This window comes from Schistocerca piceifrons, chromosome 3, assembly GCF_021461385.2.
Source record: "Schistocerca piceifrons isolate TAMUIC-IGC-003096 chromosome 3, iqSchPice1.1, whole genome shotgun sequence".
NCBI classification, from domain to species: Eukaryota; Metazoa; Arthropoda; class Insecta; order Orthoptera; family Acrididae; genus Schistocerca; species Schistocerca piceifrons.
In genome coordinates, this window is record NC_060140.1 from 217,107,766 (window position 1) to 217,131,624 (window position 23,859).

At 40.6% G+C, this 23,859-nt stretch overlaps 1 protein-coding gene across 1 annotated transcript in view; it reads left to right on the forward strand.

Annotated features, from left to right (window-relative positions):
* The window catches only part of LOC124787768 (dynein beta chain, ciliary-like), an 834,683-nt gene that overhangs the window by 566,435 nt on the left and 244,389 nt on the right, over nt 1–23,859 (forward strand). The window contains exons 52-53 of the mRNA XM_047254657.1: nt 1,598–1,797; nt 14,230–14,386. Coding sequence (XP_047110613.1) covers nt 1,598–1,797; nt 14,230–14,386 — 357 coding nt within the window. The remainder of the gene's footprint in view (nt 1–1,597; nt 1,798–14,229; nt 14,387–23,859) is intronic.

A 23,859-nucleotide genomic window follows, 5' to 3' on the forward strand; every position in this document is an offset into this window, starting at 1 on the left:
CTAGCAGCAAAGACATGGTTTCATAAGTTTCTTTCATGTCTCCTGTGTAAGCCAAAGGTACCGATGGAAATGCATTGCCATTATGCAGTAGTTCTGCTTTCGAGCTGGTTTTACTGGAGTCAATAAATAGTCACCACTCCTGTGGATTATGTTGTACGCATAGCTGCATCATCAGACCATTGACATCTCTACATACATTGAATTCTGCATATCGAAATATTGAGCAAAGGAAGCACCTTTTGATCTGAAACAGGAAATTTTTGTCCCTGGAGCTAGAGGGTTCCGCTCTTGCAGTCTCGACCCCAAGAGTTCAGCTTGCTGTTTCAAAAGTTGTAGATCGCGAACCAAATCATTCAATTCCTTTTGATTAAAGAGCGGAGGCAAAGTGTCTTTATATTGAGGGCAGTACACTTCTATATGTTCAATACTTTCTGATTCACTTGACATAGTGTCTGGTTCTGTGGCTTTCAAGTTACAGACAGAAACAAGCAAACCCTCATCATGGAGCGCAAGCAAATGCACTGAAGATACATTTGGATACTTTATTTTATGTATGGTTTTGCTTGAATGTCCCGAAATATTTGTAAGACAGAAGTAACAGTCAGAATAATGGTCTTTAGGCTCACACCACCCCATTAGAACAGCAATTAGCATTGCTCAATGTTTTCCTTTCAACTACTCGGTTAAGGTTGTAGTATGGGTTATGCAGGCAATATGAAGTGCAAAATTTTTATCTTGATCACCAACAGGACAATCAAAATACAGTGTATATGCCTTCTTAACCAAATCAGTGATTAGTTTCTTTGGGCTTTTGGAGTGAATTTCCCATACACATAACAAAAGTTGTCGGGATGGTTTGGACAGCAACGAGATTTACTAGTTGCCATTTTTCTTAGTGTAAGTATTAAACACAAAATTTTGCAGTATCTATCACAGGAAAGACTCACTGAAGATCTCTTTCACACTATCAGATTACCACACCAACCATTTACTGACGATTTGTACATCTTCTAGCTCTCCTATGCAAATCAAAAACAAACACTTAAACATCAAAACAGAAGAACAGTAAAATGCAAAATACTGAATACCAAAAAATAAAAAAACCTTTAAAAACTAAAAAATGATAGATGCTAGAACATTTTGAAAGGTATATTCAGATTCTACACACCAAAATACATACTAGTTGATGTATCACATCCCAGATGCAAAATGGCTGTTGACTAGTGTTATTGTTATTCGAACATGGACTTTCTATTGCTTGACTTCATTTTGCACAGTTGTATTATTTATTTTTTATTTCTCAATGTTTATTTTTATTTTTTAAATACTTATTTCTTTCTTTGTGAAACATAAGGCAATAGAATAATTAATTTTATCACCAGAAAAATTATTTACTGTCATAAACTATAATAATTCCAATTTGTAGGTGGAAAGGTTGATACACCTACATTCTTCATGGCAACAAAAGATTGTTTTCTGCTCTTAATGTAACTGTAATTCTGATATTTGAAATTAATTGTTGCATTCTTACATAAATTTTAAGTAGGCCATTACTTATCAAACAAAAATGTAATGCTTGCTTTTTATTTTGACACAGGATATGGATGAAAGTATAGTGTTAGAAAAACCAAACTTGTTTTGCCATTTTGCTCAAGGAATTGGTGAACCTAAGTACATGCCAGTGAAAGAGTGGGATGTTCTAACTAAACTACTTCAGGATGCCCTTGTTAGTTATAATGACCTGGTGGCTGCGATGAACCTCGTGCTGTTTGAAGATGCTATGATGCATATCTGCAGGTACTTGCAATACAACTTTTTTGAAAAATTATGTGAATGTTGATCATGAGTCCATACATGAATATACTTAATGCAGATGAGCAATTACTTCCTTAAGTTTTGCTCCTGACTGAAATGATGCCAATATGAGCTGTTAGAAGTTAGATATTTCATATAAGAAATAGGTGCATGTTTCCCTTGTATAAAACAGTGCAAAAAGTGCAAGCACAAAGAAATTTTACAAACACTGATTGCCACATCCTATATATATTTATAATCATAGCCCAACACTGTAATAATATGATGATCATGCCAAATAACTCTACCTACATTTCCACCTCACCTATTCTCAGTGATTTAGGAGAATTTTGTATACATGGGGTACTTGTTATTGTAGCACAAGCCTTTTACCCATGGTGTTGCCCACATATGCATTTGACACATATATTGCACACATCTCCTCCTCCCCTCTCTCTTTATCCATCTCTTCCTCCCACCATCTTTCTCTGTCCACCTCAGCCTCCCACCTCAATCTCCCTGTCTCCTTCTCCCCACTCTTACTGGGCATGTCATCCTCTCCCCTCTCTCACTATACATCTCCCCCAGCTTCTCTGCATAGCTGTGCCCATCCACATATGTAGCCTTTGCACAACAAACTGCTCTCCTCTGTACCTAGATCTGTGTCTATACTCTGCAAATCAGCATGAAGTGCATTGAAGAAGATGAGTCTCATTGTACCAGTTATTAGGATTTCTTCTGCTTCCATTCATGCATGGAGTGTGAGAAGAATGATTGTTTGAGTGCCTCAGTGTGTGATGTAATTATTCTAATCTCATTCTCACTCTCCCGACGTGAATGATACATAAGGGTTTGTAGTATACTCGTAGAGTGATCAGTTAAAGCTAGTTCTCAAACCTTTGTTAGTAGACTTTCTTGGGATAGTTTATGTCTATCTTCAAGTCTGCCACTTCAGTTTCTTCAGTATCTTTCTGACACTCTCCCATGGATCAAACAAACCTGTGACCATTTGTGCTGCCCTTCTCTATATACATTCAATATCCCCTGTTAGTCCTATTTGGTATAGGACACACACTTGAACAGTATTCTAGAATTGTTGCATGAGTGATTTGTAGGCAATCTCCTTCGTAGACTGATTGCAATTCCCCAGTACCCTAACAGTAAACCAAAGTCAACCACCTGCTGCACTCATGACTGAGCATGTGTGATCATTTCATTTCATATCCCTACAAAGAGTTAGACCCAAGTATTTGTGAGTTGGCCGATTCCAACTGTGACTCATTGATATTATAGTCATAGGCTATTATGTTTTGTTTTTTTTCCATTTTGTGAAGTGGACAATTTTCCATTTCTGAACATTTAAAGCAAGTTGTCAGTCTTTGCACTACTTTGAAATCTTATCAAGATCTGAATGAATAGTTATGCAGCTTCTTTTTGACAGTACTTCACTATAGATAACTGCATCATCTGCAAAAAGTCAGAGGCTATTGTTAATATTGTTTGCCAGGTCATTAATATACAAAATGAACAGCAAGATTCCCAACACACTTCCTTGGGCACACCGGAAGTTACTTCTACATCTGACAATGGCTCTCCATCCAAGATAACATGCTGTGTCATCCCTACCAAAAAGTCCTCTGTCTAGTCACAAATTTCAGTTGATACCCAATATGATTGTACTTTTGACGATAAGTGTAAGTGTGGCACTGAGTCAGGTGCTTTTCGGAAATAACAAATTCTGCATCTACCTGACTGCTTTGATCTGACCATCTCCTCCTCCATGCTCTCTCTGTCCATCTCATCCTTCCCCCTCTCTCTGTCCATCCCATCCTCCTCCTTCTTGTAAATTACTTCCTTCCCCCTCTGTCTGTCTCTTCCTCTCCTTTTCTCTTTTCCTTTCATCCTCCCCCTCTCTCAATATCCATCTATCCTCCCCTCTTGTGCTCTGCTGTGCCTGTCTGCACATGCAGCCCCCAGAAAGGTATGCTGTTACTACCAGCATAACTCACCTGTTATTCAGGGTAGCTTACATGTCAGGGGTAGAAAAACGGTTTAGCACCTGTATCTCCATTCGTATGGGAGCTTGGAGGTTCTAACCACCACGCTACTTATTTTCATATAGCAGGCAGTGTGCATACAAAATTTGTTTGAAATTGATCCAGTGATTTATGAGAAGATGCTGGACATACATACATACATCCTTTTAGTCTCACTGCTACCACAAGCATGTATGTTTGGGTCTCAGTGTGAATGTGTGTACTTGGAAAAGAGTAAGAGCTCGAAAGCTAGTAGTGTTAACTGCCTTCTATTACCTATTTCTGTATGCCGTGCATAAGTTCTCTACAGGTAACTGGTTGCTTTTTCCTCATATTCCCCTAATTTTATGTATTTTTACATCCTGGTTTCTTCTGAGGTCAGTGATTGTTTATACACCACTGTATACATTGTTATTTATTTAATGATATCAATATATTGGAAGGAAACATTCCACGTGGGAAAAATTATATATAAAAACAAAGATGAGGTGACTTACCGAACAAAAGCGCTGGCAGGTCGATAGACACACAAACAAACACAAACATACACACAAAATTCAAGCTTTCGCAACAAACTGTTGCCTCATCAGGAAAGAGGGAAGGAGAGGGGAAGACGAAAGGAAGTGGGTTTTAAGGGAGAGGGTAAGGAGTCATTCCAATCCCGGGAGCGGAAAGACTTACCTTAGGGGGAAAAAAGGACAGGTATACACTCGCACACATGCACATATCCATCCACACATACAGACACAAGCAGACATATTTCAGAAGTGTAGAGGCAAAGAAGTTGTTGAAAGACAGGTGAGGTATGAGTGGCGGCAACTTGAAATTAGCGGAGATTGAGGCCTGGCGGATGACGAGAAGAGAGGATATACTGAAGGGCAAGTTCCCATCTCCGGAGTTCGGATAGGTTGGTGTTGGTGGGAAGTATCCAGATAACCCGGACGGTGTAACACTGTGCCAAGATGTGCTGGCTGTGCACCAAGGCATGTTTAGCCACAGGGTGATCCTCATTACCAACAAACACTGTCTGCCTGTGTCCATTCATGCGAATGGACAGTTTGTTGCTGGTCATTCCCACATAGAATGCATCACAGTGTAGGCAGGTCAGTTGGTAAATCACGTGGGTGCTTTCACACGTGGCTCTGCCTCTGATCGTGTACACCTTCCGGGTTACAGGACTGGAGTAGGTGGTGGTGGGAGGGTGCATGGGACAGGTTTTGCATCGGGTGCGGTTACAAGGATAGGAGCCAGAGGGTAGGGAAGGTGGTTTGGGGATTTCATAGGGATGAACTAACCGTAAATTAGAACAGCATGCCACCCTCCACCTCAAAAAACTATCCAATCTCTTGGTTTCCCACCTCCGGAAAGGCAACTCACTCACCCTTCACAACCTTTCCAGCAAACCTCAACCTCCTCTCATTGCACACAAACCCAGTCTCTCCCATCTACTCAATCTCCCACTTCCAGCTCCACTCCCTCCAAAACCTCAAAATTCCGATCAACACAATATGGAACCACAACACCCTAATTCAGTAGTTAACCTTTCCTCCAAACCTCTCTCCCAATCCGAAACCTCTGTCCTATCCAAAGGCCTCACCTTCAGCCCCACTCCCAGATTCAACCAAACAGCCCTCGTCAAAGATTTACTGTCCTACTGTCCTACACTCGTACTCTCTGCTGGAAGTATCACTTTGCCACGAAGAAAAATGATCCTAATCCTACTCCTAATGATCCGACTCCTCAAGACACCATCTAAATTGAACCCTGTCTGGAACAGTTCCGTCCTCCGTCACAGCGGGACCCACCTCCTCTTCCTCAAAATCACCCTCTCCAAACCTTCCAGGAATTTCTGACTTCCAGCCTTGCATCTCAATCCTTCTTAAAAAACCTTAATCCTACACCCAACATCACCCCTGCTGAAGCCCAGGCTATCCGTGATCTGAAGGCTGACCGATCCATCATCATTCTTCCGGCGGACAAGGGTTCCACGACCGTGGTACTTGATCGTCGGGAGTATGTGGCTGAGGGACTGCGTCAGCTTTCAGACAACACCACATACAAAGTTTGCCAAGGTAACCCCATTCCCGATGTCCAGGCGGAGCTTCAAGGAATCCTCAGAACCTTAGGCCCCCTGCAAAACCTTTCACCTGACTCCATCAACCTCCTGACCCCACCGACACCCCGCACCCCTACCTTCTACCTTCTTCCTAAAATCCACAAACCCAATCATCCCGGCCGCCCCATTGTAGCTGGTTACCAAGCCCCCACAGAACGTATCTCTGCCTACGTAGATCAACACCTTCAACCCATTACATGCAGTCTCCCATCCTTCATCAAGGACACCAACCACTTCCTTGAACGCCTGGAATCCTTACCCAATCTGTTACCCCCGGAAACCATCCTTGTAACCATTGATGCCACGTCCTTATACACAAATATTCCGCACGTCCAGGGCCTCGCTGCGATGGAGCATTTCCTTTCACGCCGATCGCCTGCCACCCTACCTAAAACCTCTTTCCTCATCACCTTAGCCAGCTCCATCCTGACCCACAACTTCTTCACTTTTGAGGGCCAGACATACCAACAATTAAAGGGAACAGCCATGGGCACCAGGATGGCCCCCTCGTACGCCAACCTATTCATGGGTCGCTTAGAGGAAGCCTTCTTGGTTACCCAAGTCTGCCAACCCAAAGTTTGGTACAGATTTATTGATGACATCTTCATGATCTGGACTCACAGTCAAGAAGAACTCCAGAATTTCCTCTCCAACCTCAACTCCTTTGGTTCCATCAGTTTCACCTGGTCCTACTCCAAATCCCATGCCACTTTCCTTGACGTTGACCTCCACCTGTCCAATGGCCAACTTCACACGTCCGTCCACATCAAACCCACCAACAAGCAACAGTACCTCCATTATGACAGCTGCCACCCATTCCACATCAAACGGTCCCTTCCCTACAGCCTAGGTCTTCGTGGCAAACGAATCTGCTCCAGTCCGGAATCCCTGAATCATTACACCAACAACCTGAAAACAGCTTTCGCATCCCGCAACTACCCTCCCGACCTGGTACAGAAGCAAATAACCAGAGCCACTTCCTCGTCCCCTCAAACCCAGAATCCCCCACAGAAGAACCACAAAAGTGCCCCACTTGTGACAGGATACTTTCCGGGACTGGACCAGACTCTGAATGTGGCTCTCCAGCAGGGATACAACTTCCTCAAATCCTGCCCTGAAATGAGATCCATCCTTCATGAAATCCTCCCCACTCCGCCAAGAGTGTCTTTCCGCCGTCCACCTAACCTTCGTAACCTGTTAGTTCATCCCTATGAAATCCCCAAACCACCTTCCCTACCCTCTGGCTCCTATCCTTGTAACCGCACCCGATGCAAAACCTGTCCCATGCACCCTCCCACCACCACCTACTCCAGTCCTGTAACCCGGAAGGTGTACACGATCAGAGGCAGAGCCACGTGTGAAAGCACCCACGTGATTTACCAACTGACCTGCCTACACTGTGATGCATTCTATGTGGGAATGACCAGCAACAAACTGTCCATTCGCATGAATGGACACAGGCAGACAGTGTTTGTTGGTAATGAGGATCACCCTGTGGCTAAACATGCCTTGGTGCACAGCCAGCACATCTTGGCACAGTGTTACACCGTCCGGGTTATCTGGATACTTCCCACCAACACCAACCTATCCGAACTCCGGAGATGGGAACTTGCCCTTCAGTATATCCTCTCTTCTCGTCATCCGCCAGGCCTCAATCTCCGCTAATTTCAAGTTGCCGCCACTCATACCTCACCTGTCTTTCAACAACTTCTTTGCCTCTACACTTCTGAAATATGTCTGCTTGTGTCTGTATGTGTGGATGGATATGTGCATGTGTGCGAGTGTATACCTGTCCTTTTTTCCCCCTAAGGTAAGTCTTTCCGCTCCCGGGATTGGAATGACTCCTTACCCTCTCCCTTAAAACCCACTTCCTTTCGTCTTCCCCTCTCCTTCCCTCTTTCCTGATGAGGCAACAGTTTGTTGCGAAAGCTTGAATTTTGTGTGTATGTTTGTGTTTGTTTGTGTGTCTATCGACCTGCCAGCGCTTTTGTTCGGTAAGTCACCTCATCTTTGTTTTTATATATAATTGTTATTTATTTAAGCGTGTCTTCTTAACCTCTGCTAAAATTATATGTAGAAAGCTACAAACACACACACACACACACACACACACACACACACACACACACTGACATTGTTAGTATAATATACTTCAACAGTATCTCAATATGAGTCATGAAGTTTTTTGTAAGCAATCACTTTTATTGATAGCTTTCAGGTAAATTACCAATAAATCAACGCCTGCCATTCACTTCACTTACAAAAGAGCCTATGTAATGGTTACCCTTCATGTCACCTCACACTGTTACCTGACAGTGTTTTATGATATTTATGACTCCTGTAATGACTAATTAAAAATGTAGTCAACAGCTACTATGTTTTTAGGTTTCTTGAGTTGTTCCTCTGCATTAAGGGCAAGTTGCCAGTCAGGTATAATGCTGATATATAGTCAGTTTCTAACTATTACTACTATAATTTTTGCTGGGAAACATTTTATCATAGCTACCATAAGTGTTTACACTACTTGTCTATACCGAGTGAGGTGGCACAGTGGTTAGACACTAGACTCGCATTCGGGAGGATGACGGTTCAATCCTACGTCCGGCCATCCTGATTTAGGTTTTCCGTGATTTCCCTAAATCTCTCCAGGCAAATGCCAGGATGGTTCCTTTCAAAGGGCATGGCCGAGTTCCTTCCCCATCCTTCCCTAATCCGACGAGACCAATGACCTCGCTGTCTGGTCTCCTTTCCCCAAAACAACCCACCCCCCAACCCAACTGCTTGTCAATACCTACCCAATTTAACCTGGGAGTAGTAGTCTCGACAGATCTTGCAGACTCAGATTTCTGTTACAAGTACGATTCTCTAATGACACATCTTCTTACTTCTGAGTGGGAAAATGAGAGTTTCAGATGATGCCATTACTGACTGCAGATGCTTAAAGAAGCAAACTATATACAGTTATTAATAATACCACAGACAATTGAACTCTGCATATAAATGTGTGTTATAGTACATGTTTGAGAAGCCCTATTTGGTTCAATCAATTCTGGAATGCTGCAAACATATTATCTACCTGGATGTAGTGAGTAGATGGCACCAACAAACAGCTATTCACTTTAACTGAATCCACTGTGGGTTCTTGGTGAAACATTGTAAATTAACTAAACAAATACTGTTTTTTCTCTTGTTTCACATATTTTATAATTGTCACTGCACAACCTGGGTTTCGGGTTATAAGCACATTTTCAAGTAGCTTAGTGATTCCCAAAGATGCTAATGCAAAGATGAACTTGATGATAAGGCAAAGGTAGTCATCTTAACTTCTTAATGTATTGATTGTTGGCTTAATGTAAAATTACTTCAGTGATAATTTTTTGACAATTTACATATGGAATTACACAATTCAGCAATTACACTAACATGTCTAAATGTACCTAGGAATAAAGATATGCATTAGCCAAGAACTTTTTATCTACTGATGGATCGAGGCCCTAAGTTTTATTTCTATCCTGGAGTTGTGATATCATCTAAAAGAAGTGGTAATTGAATTGGGTTTGCTCCTTTAATAATAGGTGTGAGGACATACACATCTGTTTCTTAATTTCTAAAAATTTCTAACTGGATGAGTATAGCCCCCTTTTTCTCCTGTGTGTGTAAGACTTGTACATCTATGCGTGATGGGAGTGGCAACTGGGTGGGGGTAAAGAGGAGGCAGGGTTGTGGAGGGGGAGGGATGGTATGGTGGGGGTGGCAGACAGTGAAGTGATGCAGGTTAGACAAAGGGCAGGGGAGGGATGAGGAAGGGGGGGGGGGGCAGTGGAAAAGGAGAGAAATAAAAAGACTGGGTGTGGTGTTGGAATGATGGCTGTGTAGTGCTGGAGTGGGAACTACGGCTGGATGGGTGAGGACAGTGACTAATGAAGGTTGAGGCCAGGAGGATTGCAGGAACATAGGATGTATTGCGGGGAAAGTTCCCACCTGCGCATTTCAGAAAAGCTGGCATTGGTAGGAAGGATCCATATGGCACAGGCTGTGAAGCAGTCATTGAAATGAAGGATATCATGTTTGGCACCCTCGAAATATACCGAGGGTCTTCACTGACTGCACTTCACTGACTGCCACCCCCTCCCCGCCCTAGCCTCCTCCTCACCCCCACTCAGTCACCACTCCCATCATGCACTGGTGCTGCTACTTGCAGTGTGGTTTCATTTGCCTGAGACTGCAGTCGTATGTGAGAGTTGCTTTTGTGTGTGTGTGAGAGAGAGAGAGAGAGTCTTTTTGTTGTGTCTATTTGCGAATCAACATCTCTGCTATATGGCGAGTAGCAACTTTCCTTCTCACAATATCGTTACATTCCATCCACAATTTTCCATTGTTTGATTGTACATCTATTATGTATTTGTGGTTATTGTTAAGGCAATGTTCCGCAAAGGCTGAATCAGGCTTATTCAATCTCCAGCTTCTATGGTGTTTTTTAAGCCTTGTGCAGATTGACCTCCTCGTCTGTCCAATGTAGCCATACTAACACTCACGAGATGTGATTTTATAAACCCGATTTTTTGTCATGGCTGGTTGTTTGGCTTTTGCATTGAACAAGCAACTACCTATTGTCTAAAAGACATAGTGTGATGGAACCAGTTATTGTAGATCATAATGCACTAATTACCAAACTAAATACAAAATCAGTAAGTAATCAGTCAGATATTACTTGTCATTTAAAGTATGTGTTCAACAACAGAATCATTAAGACCTATAAATTAGAACACTTTGTAAATGCATTATAATTTTTTAATTGGAAAGAAGAAACTGAAGAAATACAGAAAGGGATTCATTCAATCTGTATTTGATATTAATAGTTAACATTTTCCAGTACCACCCAGTACAACACAGTGAATGTAGGACAGAGTCAACAGTTCATAAAGTCTTGAAGTGCAGATAAATTTAATGAGTACTTTGTGAGAGTAGTCAAAAAAACTGTAAATGAGTTTCCAGATACGGGTATAGACCATGTAAGTATTATGATGCAAAACAATGAGTGGTAAAAATTGCATGCTAATGAGATCACAAGTGCAGTAATAGCTTACAATCATCAGAGAGTCCAGATTCCTATTGCATGGCTTGTGCTGTCCCGAAGAAAATTGTTTTTGAAATTTGAGAACCATTAAATGAATGTTTCTCCTCTGGTACTTCCCCATACTTTTTAAAAGTATCTTGAACAGCAGTAGTCTACAGAAAAGGTGATCCTGGTGAAATGTCAGGCTACAGGCCAATACCAACTGGCTAAAGTGATGGAATCTACATCTATATACGTACTTCACAAGCCACTGTATGGTGCACGGTGGAGGATACCACATATGAAAACGACTCATTTCCTTTCCAGTGCAATTCACAAATAGACTGAGGAAGAAATGATTGCACATAAGCCTGTGCATGAGACCTAATTTTCTGCATCTTATCTTTGTGGTCCTTATGCAAAATGTACACTGGGGGCTGTAGAATCGTTCTGCTGTGAGCCTCAAATCCTGATTCTATAATTCTGTCAATAGTGCTTCATGAGGAGAATGTGTTCTTCTCTCCAGGGATTCTCATTTGAGTTCATGAAGCATCACTGTGATACTTGCTTGCCAGTCGAACCTACCAGTAACAAATCTAGAAGCATGTCTCTGAATTGCTTCGATGTCTTGCTTTAATCTGGCCTCATGGAGATCCCAAGCACTTGAGCAGTCACACTAGTGTTCTGTACATGGTTTCCTTTATAGTTGAGCTGCACTTTTCCACAAATCTCCCAATAGAATGAAGTTGACCATTCATCTTCCCTTCTACCAATCTGGCATGCTCATTGCTCTTCATATCACCTTGCAGTATTGTTTTTCCTATGAGGCCGCATAACTTACGTTTTTCCACATTTAGAGCAAGCTACCATTCATTAAACCAGCTAGAAATTCCAGGTCATCCTGCGTCGTAAAGTCACTCAACAATGATATCTTATTGTACGCTGCTGTGTCATCAGCAAACAGCTGTAAATTGCTGCTCAGCCTGTCCATCAGTTCATTTATGTAAATAGAGAAGAGATTGGACTGAATCATTCATCCATGAGGCACTCCTGGTGATATCCTTGTTTCTCATAAACACTCACCATTGAGGAATTGTACTGGGTTCTATAGAAATCTAGACTGTGGAATCTATGTGTTGCCCTTCTTCTGTGGTTCACAGGATATCATGTTAGAAAAGTGCCAGCTGAGTTTCGCACAAGTGATGTTTTGTAAATCTGTGTTGATGTGGATGGAAGCTTTTCTGTCTCAAGGAAATTAATTACATTTGAACTCAGAATGTGTTCAAGAATTCTGCAGCAAACTGATGTCAAGGATACTGGTCTGTAAATATGTGGATGCATTCTTTTACCTTTCTTATATACAAGAGTTACCTGCACTTTTTTCCAGTCACTAGGACTTTGCAGTGGGTGAGAGATTCATGATAAATTCAAGCTAAGTAAGTGGCCAGTGCTGCAGAGTATCCTCTGTAAAACTGGATAGGAATTCCAACTGGCCCTAGAAACTTATTTGTTTTCAACTCTTTCAGTTGATTACCTACTCCACTGATACCTATTTCTATGCCCTCCATGCGGGAGTCAGTGCGACACTCAAACAAGTGTATGTTTGTATAATCCTCCTTCATGAATGATTACTTAAAAGTGAAATTTAAAACTTCAGCTTTCCTTTTGCTATTGTTGCCACCCCATACTGGTCAATGAGTGACTGGACAGAAGCTGTCAATTGCTTAGTGATTTTACACATAACCAGAATTTTTTGGGTTCTTAGCAAGGTCTCCCTAAGGTATGGTGTTGGATGCTGTTGTATGCTTTGTGCTTTGATCTTGTTACAGATGCATGAATTTCCACTAACTTTTGCCTGTTGACATTTGCACATTTTTTTTTAACTGAGAGTGCAACAATCTCTGTTTCAAAATTGTTAAGGCTTTCATGGCCACTTGCAAATTGCCTATTCCTTCTTTCTTGGGTTCTTTAGTAGATGTTGGTTTGATGGTATTTCTGATGTTTTTTCAGAACATGTGGCTGACATTGTCAAAACTTCACTCTCCATTGTTGGTGGTGGACTGGAGTTGAGCATGTGGCCACAGATTATATGGACCTGCTGCACCAACACCCGAGAGTTTTTGTATGGTCATTACCAGTGCAGGAAAATACAGCATACCATGTACATGTGGAAAAGTCTGTGTTGGAATGACTGGACGATCAATCAACACCGTGGTCACTGTGGACGATCAATCAACACTGTGGTCACTGTGGATGATCAATCAACACCATGGTCACTGAATGTATGTAGTATTTCAGGTTGTAACAGGTGGAGAGATTGGCCATGGAGAAGCACATACTATGTGAGACTGACCACATAAATAAAATTCACCAACACAGAGATCTTGCTGTGGAGAAGAACTACCACACCTGCTTGTTCAGGAAAGTTATAGAATTCCACAAAATGACAATAGCTTCACTAAAAAAGAGGAAAGCTTCAGTGTGAATGTGTCCAGGATTCCTATGTTGCAGCGAATGATCATTGCAAATAGCAAGGAGAGAACCATAGTAATAATGACCACAGAAAAACCCTTGGCTGTGAACTTGACTCCAATCCATCACCAGCAATGTAGGGTGAAGCATTGGCATTGCCAGAGACTCACACTGGTGAAACATCAGAAAAATCATCAAACCAACATTGGCGAGTGTATATCCGTCCTTTTTTTCCCCCTAAGGTAAGTCTTTCCGCTCCCGGGATTGGAATGACTCCTTACTCTCTCCCTTAAAACCCACATCCTTTCATCTTTCCCTCTCCTTCCCTCTTTCCTGATGAGGCAACAGTTTGTTGCGAAAGCTTGAATTTTGTGTGTATGTTTGGGTTTGTTTATGTGTCTGTCGACCTGCCAGCACTTTCATTTGGTAAGTCACATCAGCTTTGTTTTTAGATATATATTTCCTACGTGGAATGTTTCCCTCTATTATAACTAAATCATAATACGGGTAGAGATACAGTTTGATTTCATTATTCTTATGAGTACGCAAAATTTTCATGGGTTTGATAACAAACAAGTCTTCTGAGATACAAAATTACCTGAGTACATCCCAACATTTGAAAAATAGTTTATACTTGTCACTAATTTGTTACTATGGCCTTACCATTACCACATTATAAAACTTTACAAATGTAAGAGAATGAGTAACTTTGCCAAATTGCCATATTAAAACATTTCGTTTTCACTATTCTCCAGAATCAACCGCATTCTTGAAACACCTAGAGGCAGTGCTCTACTTGTGGGAGTTGGTGGATCAGGAAAGCAGTCTCTGTCTCGCCTTGCTGCTTTCATCTCCAGTCTTGAGGTAGCACAGATACAACTACGCAAAGGTTATGGAATTCCTGATCTCAAGGTCTGTTGTTGATGCATATTTCTTCCATTATTTTAAATGTAATGTTAAGTACAACATTTTTTTCTATTTCATTTGTTTGTAGAAAATGTTGTGTTTATTATCACCAGGATTCAGTGGGCAGTCAAGTGCAGTGATAATGGTGCATTATGTTTCCTTCACAATAAGCAATATGGTGTCTCAAAAAGAAACAGTTTGATGTTTGCAGCAAATAAGCCATTGTAAATATTCAAGCGAAGCATTGAAATAAGATTTGAGCTCCCTGAACAAAAGAGTATCATATTCTGAAAACAATTGTGATGTTATTCTCAACTTCTATCTCAATTTCTTTCTCAGCTATCTTTATAAATTAAGTCATTTATATTTAGTTGATATTTTTCTCTTATAGCTTATTTCATTGCAAACTCTGTGTACAATAATAATGAAGCTTCTGGAGGACATTTTCCATATAGCTATCTATGATTTTCTGGTTATTGTTTTGTATTTTGCCTCAAACGTTTTTGGTAAATTTGACCCATTTGGTAATAAACTCTAAACTATTTAGAAAAGATAAAGAAGAAAGTTAACTAAATCAAGCCTGTCACAAGAAATTCAGGGCCTGCAGCTGTTTGTCATCCAACTACACTTTGGAATACTTCGATTAGGCACCTGCCAGCATGCTATGAGTATTTTGCAGACAATTTAAGCACAGTCATAGTTTGTGGCTTGTAATGACAAATCAATGTTGAGTTGGTATTTGTAGGCTTATGATGAAGTTAACCCCTCAGAGAACCATCATTCTTACATCTAACTAAACCATCCAAGAAAGACAGACAACCATCTTTTATCATTCCATATTGAACGGTATGCTCGTATCAGTGGAGCTGAATGGTGGAAAAACTCTGATAATTATCTTCTCCTTGAGGCCGCACTATGAAAGTATTACTCATGTACCTCCAAAATACAGTTAGTTTAAGGGCTGCTGATTTGAACTCTCTCTCCCCAAAGTACTCTGTTACAAAGGTTGTCTAACACAGTTGACAAAGTGCTACCCATGGCATTTCTTTTCTTTGAATGCCGCAGAAAAATAATATGGGGAATTTGCTGTGCTCTTTTGAAGAATTGTCCTCAACACAGTAACTTAACCTCCACAGAAAAGGGTGCACTATGAAATGATCCTGACATAATGGTGCTGACAGGTGATGCAACAGTATTGTTACCTTGTAGTGTGTATGTTGATAAGATGTATGGTCTACTAAGTAATCCCACCTATTTGGAAGATTGATTACAATCTTACAGGATGTTTGCAGTGGAAGACTTCTGCAATCCTGAATTTTTCATTGTTATCTCAAGGGACCACCAAAGAGTAAGGACACATGTTTGCATACCAGCAAGACTGTTTGGCCTTCATAAAATTCATAAATGAGGTCTACCTTTATGGCCAATAGTGAACACCATTGGTGGCCTCACATACATTTTAGCCAAACTTCTTGCTTTGTTGCTGAGGCCACTGGTGGGATAATTCTCACATCATAAACGAAACTCGACTGATGTTATCAACAGACTGGGGGCTCTCCGTCTAAGTAGTTCAGACTATTTTGTCAACTTAAATGTAGTATTTCATTTTACAGAGGTCCCACTCACAAAATCTTTGTCACTAATTGGTGGTAAGTTCGAGGTTGACATCACTGCTTTGTTTTGGCACACCCTTTCCTCAACCTATTTTATGTTCAGTGCCATGGGTAGCCCTCTGTCTCCCCTGGTGGCCACCCTTTTAATGTAGGACTTTAAGGAGAGAGCACTTCAATCAGCAGCTCTTAAACCAACTGTATTTTGGAGATACCTGGATGATACTTTCATAGTGTGGCCTCATAGAGAAGATTAATTATTGGAATTTTTCCAGTACTTCAACTCTATCCATAACAACATCCAGTTCACTAAGGAATTAGAAGAAGGTGGGGTTGGGGGTCTGCCTTTTTTGGGATGTTTTGGTTAGATAGAACGATGGCTCTTTGGGGCATTCAGTTTATCATAAGGCCAGATATAGCTACTTGTATTTACAATCATCAAGTTGTCAACACCCATCGCAACCTGTGAATGTGCTTAAATAGCTTTCACACAGAGATCACACTATCTCACATGCAGAGAGATAGTTTGCCTAAACAGATTGCCCACCTGAAGACAGTGTTCAGAGAAAATGGATATTCTACTTGGTAGATTAACAGGGCACTATCAATTAAAACCAAGATAAAGAGCAGAGCACACGCACCAAATCTCTATCTTTTCTTCCCTTGGTTGCCAATATTTCATTTAAAATAACAAGAATCCGCTATAATATTCAGATGAAAGTGATTTTCCCATTACCATCTGAGATTGCTGACCTTCTGGGATCAATGAAGGACAATTTATTATTGCAGAAGATTGGAATTTTTAAAAAATAGGTTGCCAGTGCAGTTTGGCTTATATATGCCACAGCACCCATGCTGTGGAAGAATGTTGCACCAAACATTAGTGCCGCGCTTGCCTTTCGCAACCAAACAAGTCTGCTGCTGCTGAACATTGCATCTGTATTGGACATTTAGTGGAGTACATAAAACAATAATTTTGACCACAGCAAAATATTTTAGGGATTACTTATTAAAGATTCCATGGAAATATGCTTAGCATAAAATCTGATGAACTATGACAGTGGCTACCACCTGGACAATGTGTGGGATCCTGTCATCTCCATAATCTGCTGAAATTGAAAGCAACAGAGTACACTGAAGTCTGCAGCAAGCAGCAATGCAGAGGACAGCTGAGTTCCACAGTTACACCAGCAAGAATACTGCCATGAAGTAGTGTGTTCCATCTGTCAACTCAGTTTTGACATGTACTCAACATAGCACACTATGTTGTGAAAAGGAGGACTACTTCTTAAGTCTTCAATGGCTCACCTGAGGATGACTGGCTAGTGCCCAGTCAAAATATCATGGAGTGTAGTTGTCCATCTTGAGGCCTTGCTGCAGTGTTAACACCGGCTCTCGTCAGGTCATCAAACTTAAGCATTGTCGGGCTTGGCTAGCACTTGGATGGGTGATCATCCAGTCTGCTGAATGTTGTTGGTAAGCGGGTGCACTCAGCTCTTGTGAGCTACTTGACTGAGAAGTGGTGGGTCCAGTCATGAAAACTGACAACAGCTGGCAGAGCGGTGCGCTGTGACCACAAGCCCCTCCGCATCACGTGACACCTATAGGCCGAGAATGACATGGCAGTTGATTAGTACCGTTGAGCCTTATGAGATCTGTTCAGATGGAGAAGCTGTCCATCTGCAAGCCGAAATCTCTTCAGACACTCAGTTTGCCAGGAAAATTTTAAAACTCACATAAATCAAGTCTATTATAATCATGAAAACCAGGTAGAGCTCCATATCAATGATCAGCAGAAGAATGGTGCAAATATTTTCAGGAGAAAAGTTCTCTTTATCTAGAGAGCAGAAGAAAGGGGAGAGTTAGAGTGTCTCTTAGGGGATTGACTAATACAGTTTTGCGCCAATATATACTCTCTAATCCTGTTTGTGGTTAATTACTAGAATTTAGGACAAACCATGCAATTCACAACCACAATACTAGGAGTAAAAATTATTCCCATACAGGCTATGGATGCTTTTCTAGGGTTCGGAACAGAGTTTTATATTCTGCTGCTAACATCAATAACACATTGCCAGTAGACATCAAGGAGGAAACTGAAAATCTCCTGATATTAAAAAACCAAGTAAACTTTACCTTATTAGCCCTTCTTTCTGTAACTTAACAGTATATTTGTATTCAAGGGCGTAAATTTCACTGTCATTTCTACTATTTGTGTTAAACATACCTGTATTTCTCCTATATGTTGACAGATGATCTTGTGTTATGTGCAGAGTTAAAAATTTGATTTTTTTAAGTATTGCATACACTGACAGAAAAAAATCACAGCTCTAAGAAGGAATTGTGCAACACAAACAAAAGTTGGTAGGCATGTTTCTACATCTGAAATATGATTTCTGTCCAAATTTTGCACTAGTTGCTTAAGAATGGCACTAGTCACGCCACTATGAGGATGCAAATAAGGTTTTGTTTTAAATATACGTTGCTGTTAGTTACTTTTTAGATTGGATGCTGTGATTTGATTTTAGTCAAGAATGCCTTTAAGGTGACAAAGATGCCAGTAGCAACACTTCACTGAGTTTGAATGATGTTGGGTAACAGGGCTATAGAAGGTGGATGTTCCTTCTGCGATATTGCCGAAAGACTTGGCAGGAATGGAGCTGTTGTGCATGATTTCTGACAGTGGTGGTTACAGGAATGTATGGTCACAAGAAGGCTGGGCTCCAGATAGAATGGCCATATGGCACTACTGACAAGGAAGACTATCCTGTTTGGCATATGGCTCTGGCGCATCGCACTACATGTGCAGCAGCAAGTTGAGTTGCAGTTGGCACCACAGTGACGCAATGAACTGTTATAAATTGGTTATTTCATGGACAGCTCCAAGCCAGATGCCCTATAGTGTGCATTCCACTGAACCCAAACCATCACCATTTACGATTTGAGTGGTGTCAAGTGAGAGCTCATTGGTGGGCAGGGTGTAGATCTGTTGTGTTTTATGATGAAAGCTGGCTGTTCTTCAGTGTCAGCCATGACTGTGTTTTGGTTAGGAGGAGGCCATTTGAGGGCCTGCAACCAACCTGCCTGTAGACACACTGGACCCATGGGGTTAAGCTCTGGGAGGCGATTTTGTATGACAGCAGGAGCACTATCATTGTTAGCCTATGCACCCTGACTGCAAATTTGTACATCAATCTGATGATTCCACCTGTTGTGCTCCCATTCATGAACAGCATTCCAGGGGGTGTTTTCTAACAGGATAATGCTGGCCCACATACCACTGTTGTAACCCAGTATGCTCTGTGGAGTGTTGACATCTTGGCTTGGCCTGCTCAATCACCAGATCTGCCTCCAGTCAAGAACATATGGGACATCAGACGACAGCTGCAGCATCATCCATAGCCAGAATTAACCATCCCCTGTATTGTCCAATCAAGCGGAACAGGCATGGGACTCCATCCATGAACTAACACCTGGCACCTGTGCATCAGAATGCATGCATGTTTGCATGCTTGTATCAACATTCTGGTGGTTACACCAGTTATGAATGTACCATCATTTCACATTTGCAGTGGCTTACCTTGCCCTGTGATCTTGCAATGTTAACCATTTAAATATGTATTTCTGAAATTTAATTGCTCTATATTAATTACTTTTTGCTGTTGCACTTTTTATTCTGTAAGTGTAAAAACAGCTTCAGAGGCTTTTGACCCATATCTATGTAGTCCTTTTCTACATCTACCTCTGCATCTACATCTACATGGATACTCTGCAAATCACATTTAAGTGCCTGGCAGAGGGTTCATCAAACCACCTTCACAATTCTCTACTATTCCAATCTGGTATAGTGCGCAGAAAGAACGAACACTTATATCTTTCCGTATGAGCTCCGATTTCCCTATTTTATTGTGGTGATCATTTGTTCCTATGTAGGCTGGTGTCAAGAAAATATTTTTGCATTTGGAGGAGAAGGTGGGTGATTGGAATTTCGTGAGAAGATCCCATCACAGCGAAATACACCTTTGTTTTAATTATGTCCGGCCCAAATCCTATATCATTTCAGTGACAGTCTCTCCCATATTTCACAATAATGCAAAATGTGCTGCCCTTCTTTGAACTTTTTTAATGTACTCTATCAATCCTATCTGGTAAGGATACCACACTACAAAGCAGATTCTAAAAGAGGATGGACAAGTGTAGTGTAGGCAGTCTCCTTAGTAAATCTGTTACATTTTCTAAGTGTCCTGCTAATAAAATGGAGTCTTTGGTTAGACTTCCCCACAACATTTTGTTTCTTCCAATTTAAGTTGTTTGTAATTGTGATTCCTAGGTATTTAGATAAATATACGGCCTTTAGGTTTGACTGATTTATTGTGTAAACAAAGTTTAACAGATTCCTTTTAGCACTCATGTGGATGACCTCACGCTTTTTGTTATGTAGGGTCAACTGCTAATTTTTGCACCATTCAGATATCTTTTGTAAATCATTTTGCAATTTGTTTTGATCTTCTGATGGCTTTGTTAGTCGATAAACGGCAGCGTCATCTGCAAATAGCCTAAGACAGCTGCTCAGATTGTCTCCCAAATCATTTGTATAGATAAGGAACACCAAAAGGCCTATAACATTACCTTGGGGAGTGCCAGAAATCTCTTCTGTTTTACTCAATGACTACTACAAACTGTGACCTCTCTGACAGGAAATCACAAATCCAGTCACATAGCTGAGATGATACTCCATAAGCACGCAATTTCACTACAAGCTGCTTGTGTAGTAGAGTGTCAAAGCCTTCCAGAAATAAGGAATCAATCTGAAATCCCTTGTCAAAAGCACTCAACACTTCATGTGCATAAAGAGCTAGTTGTATCTCACAAGAACGTTGTTTTCTAACTCCATTTTGACTGTGTGTTAATAGACCATTTTCTTTAAGGTAATTCATAATGTTCAAACAAAATAAATGTTCCAAGATCCTGCTGCATATCGATGTTAATGATATGGGCCTGTAATTTAGTGGATTACTCCTACTACCTTTCTTGAATACTGGTGTGACCTGTGCAACTTTCCAGTCTTTGGGTATGGATTTTTTGTTGAGCGAATGGTTGTTATGTATGGAGCTAATGCATCAGTATGCTCTGAAAGGAACCTGATTTGTATACAGTCTTTCTTCACAGAACACATTGAGAAAATCTTTACTGGCTTAAATGGTATTCCTTAAGGCAGTGTCCTCAACGTTATTATCTTTACCATTGCCATCAATATTGTGATCGCAGTGTGTGTGTAACTGCAGTGTTCATTATACATGGATGATTTCATGATATTTTGTGCCTGATCAAATTCATCGACAGTGGGGTGCTGATTGCAGACATCAAATAAAAAGATTGAAGCATTGAACACTGTACACTGCCATTTGATTTTTGAGGGAAACATCGCTGTTCGTCAATCCTAACCAGATGTGACACATTTTTTGCAACTGAGGAACAGTATTCTGAATGTGAAAGAGATTGCAAGGTTTCTAGATGACCTCTTGAGTGGTTATAAACTGACAACTGATGTGGTTAGCACATCTCAGAAAATTGAAGCCAGATCTCTTAAAAGACACTAAATTTTTGGATTAGCACATCTTATCGCTTCAGTTTTACAAGATATGTGGTCCCACTCAAGTTGTAGTTTTTTGAGATCCAGGCACCAGCATAGGCTTTATGAGCACATGAAGATGCTAAGATGTTATCCTTCTGAGGAAATTAGATTAACCACAGATGCATGCAAGGACAGCCCCATACTCCCCCTCTGATTGGAAGCTGGTGAGCCACACTGTCCATACTCGTGTTTGATCGAGAGTCACCCATATTCCACCTTGCTGAACAACAAACAACAAAGAAAATGGCATAAACTAATCACCCACAAGTAACAAAGTCATTTGAGGTTCACCTAAAAGCTGACCTAGTGATATTTCGTGTCAAACAGATTTCAGTTCCTGCCCAGAGGCCAACTGGTACTGTATTCTTGGATTTAAGAGGAAAATTCAGCAGTAAAATAAGTTTTTGATATATTGTGACAGCACCACAATTATTTGACAATTTAAACTATGGGAGACTACCTTGGCTGCTCTGTAGTTCACCCTGATAATACCTTCAAGATTCAATTACCAAATAAACTTAGCATCTCTGATGCTTAGGTAAGTGGAATTTTGAGGGTACTGGAGCAAAAAGGACATTTTTTTGCCAAATTTAAATGATTCCTTGCAAGTCATCTAGTGCTTGCACCCAGCAGGGAAATCAGTCCAGTCCACAAGATACCGTGCTTTGCTTCCAACATCAAAAGAAGGAGGCTATATTCCTGTGGATGATGGATGAGCAAATTTGGTGCAACAGACTGGCAGATGCAACTGCCAAGTACATTTGTGGTGTACCTATTGTGACATCATGTAAATGTCCTAACTCTTAAAGTGCTGGACAACATGCCATTGGGAAGAACAAGCTGCAGTTGGTAAATTCCAGTACTGGTTCACAATAGACTTTCTTCCAGCAGCCACTGATGTGAAAGTGTTCCTCTCTCCTTCAAAATAGGACACTGCCCTCTGGAATATGGTTCCTTTTGTAGATAAGAGGACTCACCAGTGTATGGTGTTTGTGGCAAGTTTTTACACAGTATGTTGATAGTAAACTTACCTTAACTATTTAGCATCTAACCAGTAAACCATTCCCATTTGGAAATCTTTACAATTTATTACAGCTAATTTATATTGCATTATTTTTTTACTATGGCAGCATAATAATAATTACCTTAGTACTTGTGAGTACAATGTCATGTGCCCTTAACACAAACAACAACAATAGTCTCTGTTAGCTGCAAAAATTCAAACAACAATAATAGTTCCCGTTAGCCGCTTAACAAATATCAATGCTCATTGTACATGGGTGTCTATTTATATTTTATTCTTTGATAAATGCCATTGTGATAGATAGACATTAAGCTACAAAACAGGTGAAAGGCAGCCATTTCGTACAAGAGAGGAAGCAGCAGGAGTAATGAAAGATAGTTAATAATAGTTTCATGATTGTCAGTTATTAATGCAGAATCTAACATCTGGTATTCAGCTTTGTTCATATACACCTCGTTCCAAAACAAAAAAAGTTCTGCTTCATGATGTAAACTTTGGGAGAATGATGTGGCTTTCGCACATTTTAACAATAATGTGGCTGGTTATGATTATTATCAATTGGTTCTTATCCACTAAAACATATGCTTCACTTCTGAACCGCAGCCCATATTCGACAATATAAGAAAAGGGTGGTAGATTGCTACTTATCATAAAGATGAAATGTTAAGCTGCAGACAGGAACAACAAAAAGACACTTACACATTAGCTTTCGACTACACCTATCATCAAAAAAGGAAACACACAAGCTTGTGTGAATGAATGTATGAGTGTTTCCTTTATTGAGGAAGGCTGTGGCCAAAAGCTAGTGTATAAGTATCTGTTAGTTGTTCCTGTCTGCAACTTAAGTGTTAATCTATCTTCCCTTATATTGTCAATATTCCATACTGGAGTTTCCAGTGTATGATTTTACAACATGTATTCACATTCACCAGATGATAAATGCTTTATTTTTCAAAGTATTGATGCTGCCTCAACTCAGTTTACTCAAGTGGAAAGGCACAGTTTTGTTATGCTAAGCACTTACTCTTCAGTGAGTTTCATTCTTTTACACAAATGACTGAGTCATGCAAATACAATTCTCAGTCCATTAATTACCAGATATATATTATTAGTTGATGGACATCTCTATCTACTGAACTTAGTCAGAACTAGAAGATACAAATAATATCAATGATGTTGATACTACAAAAAAGTGCTTCTTATTATAAAT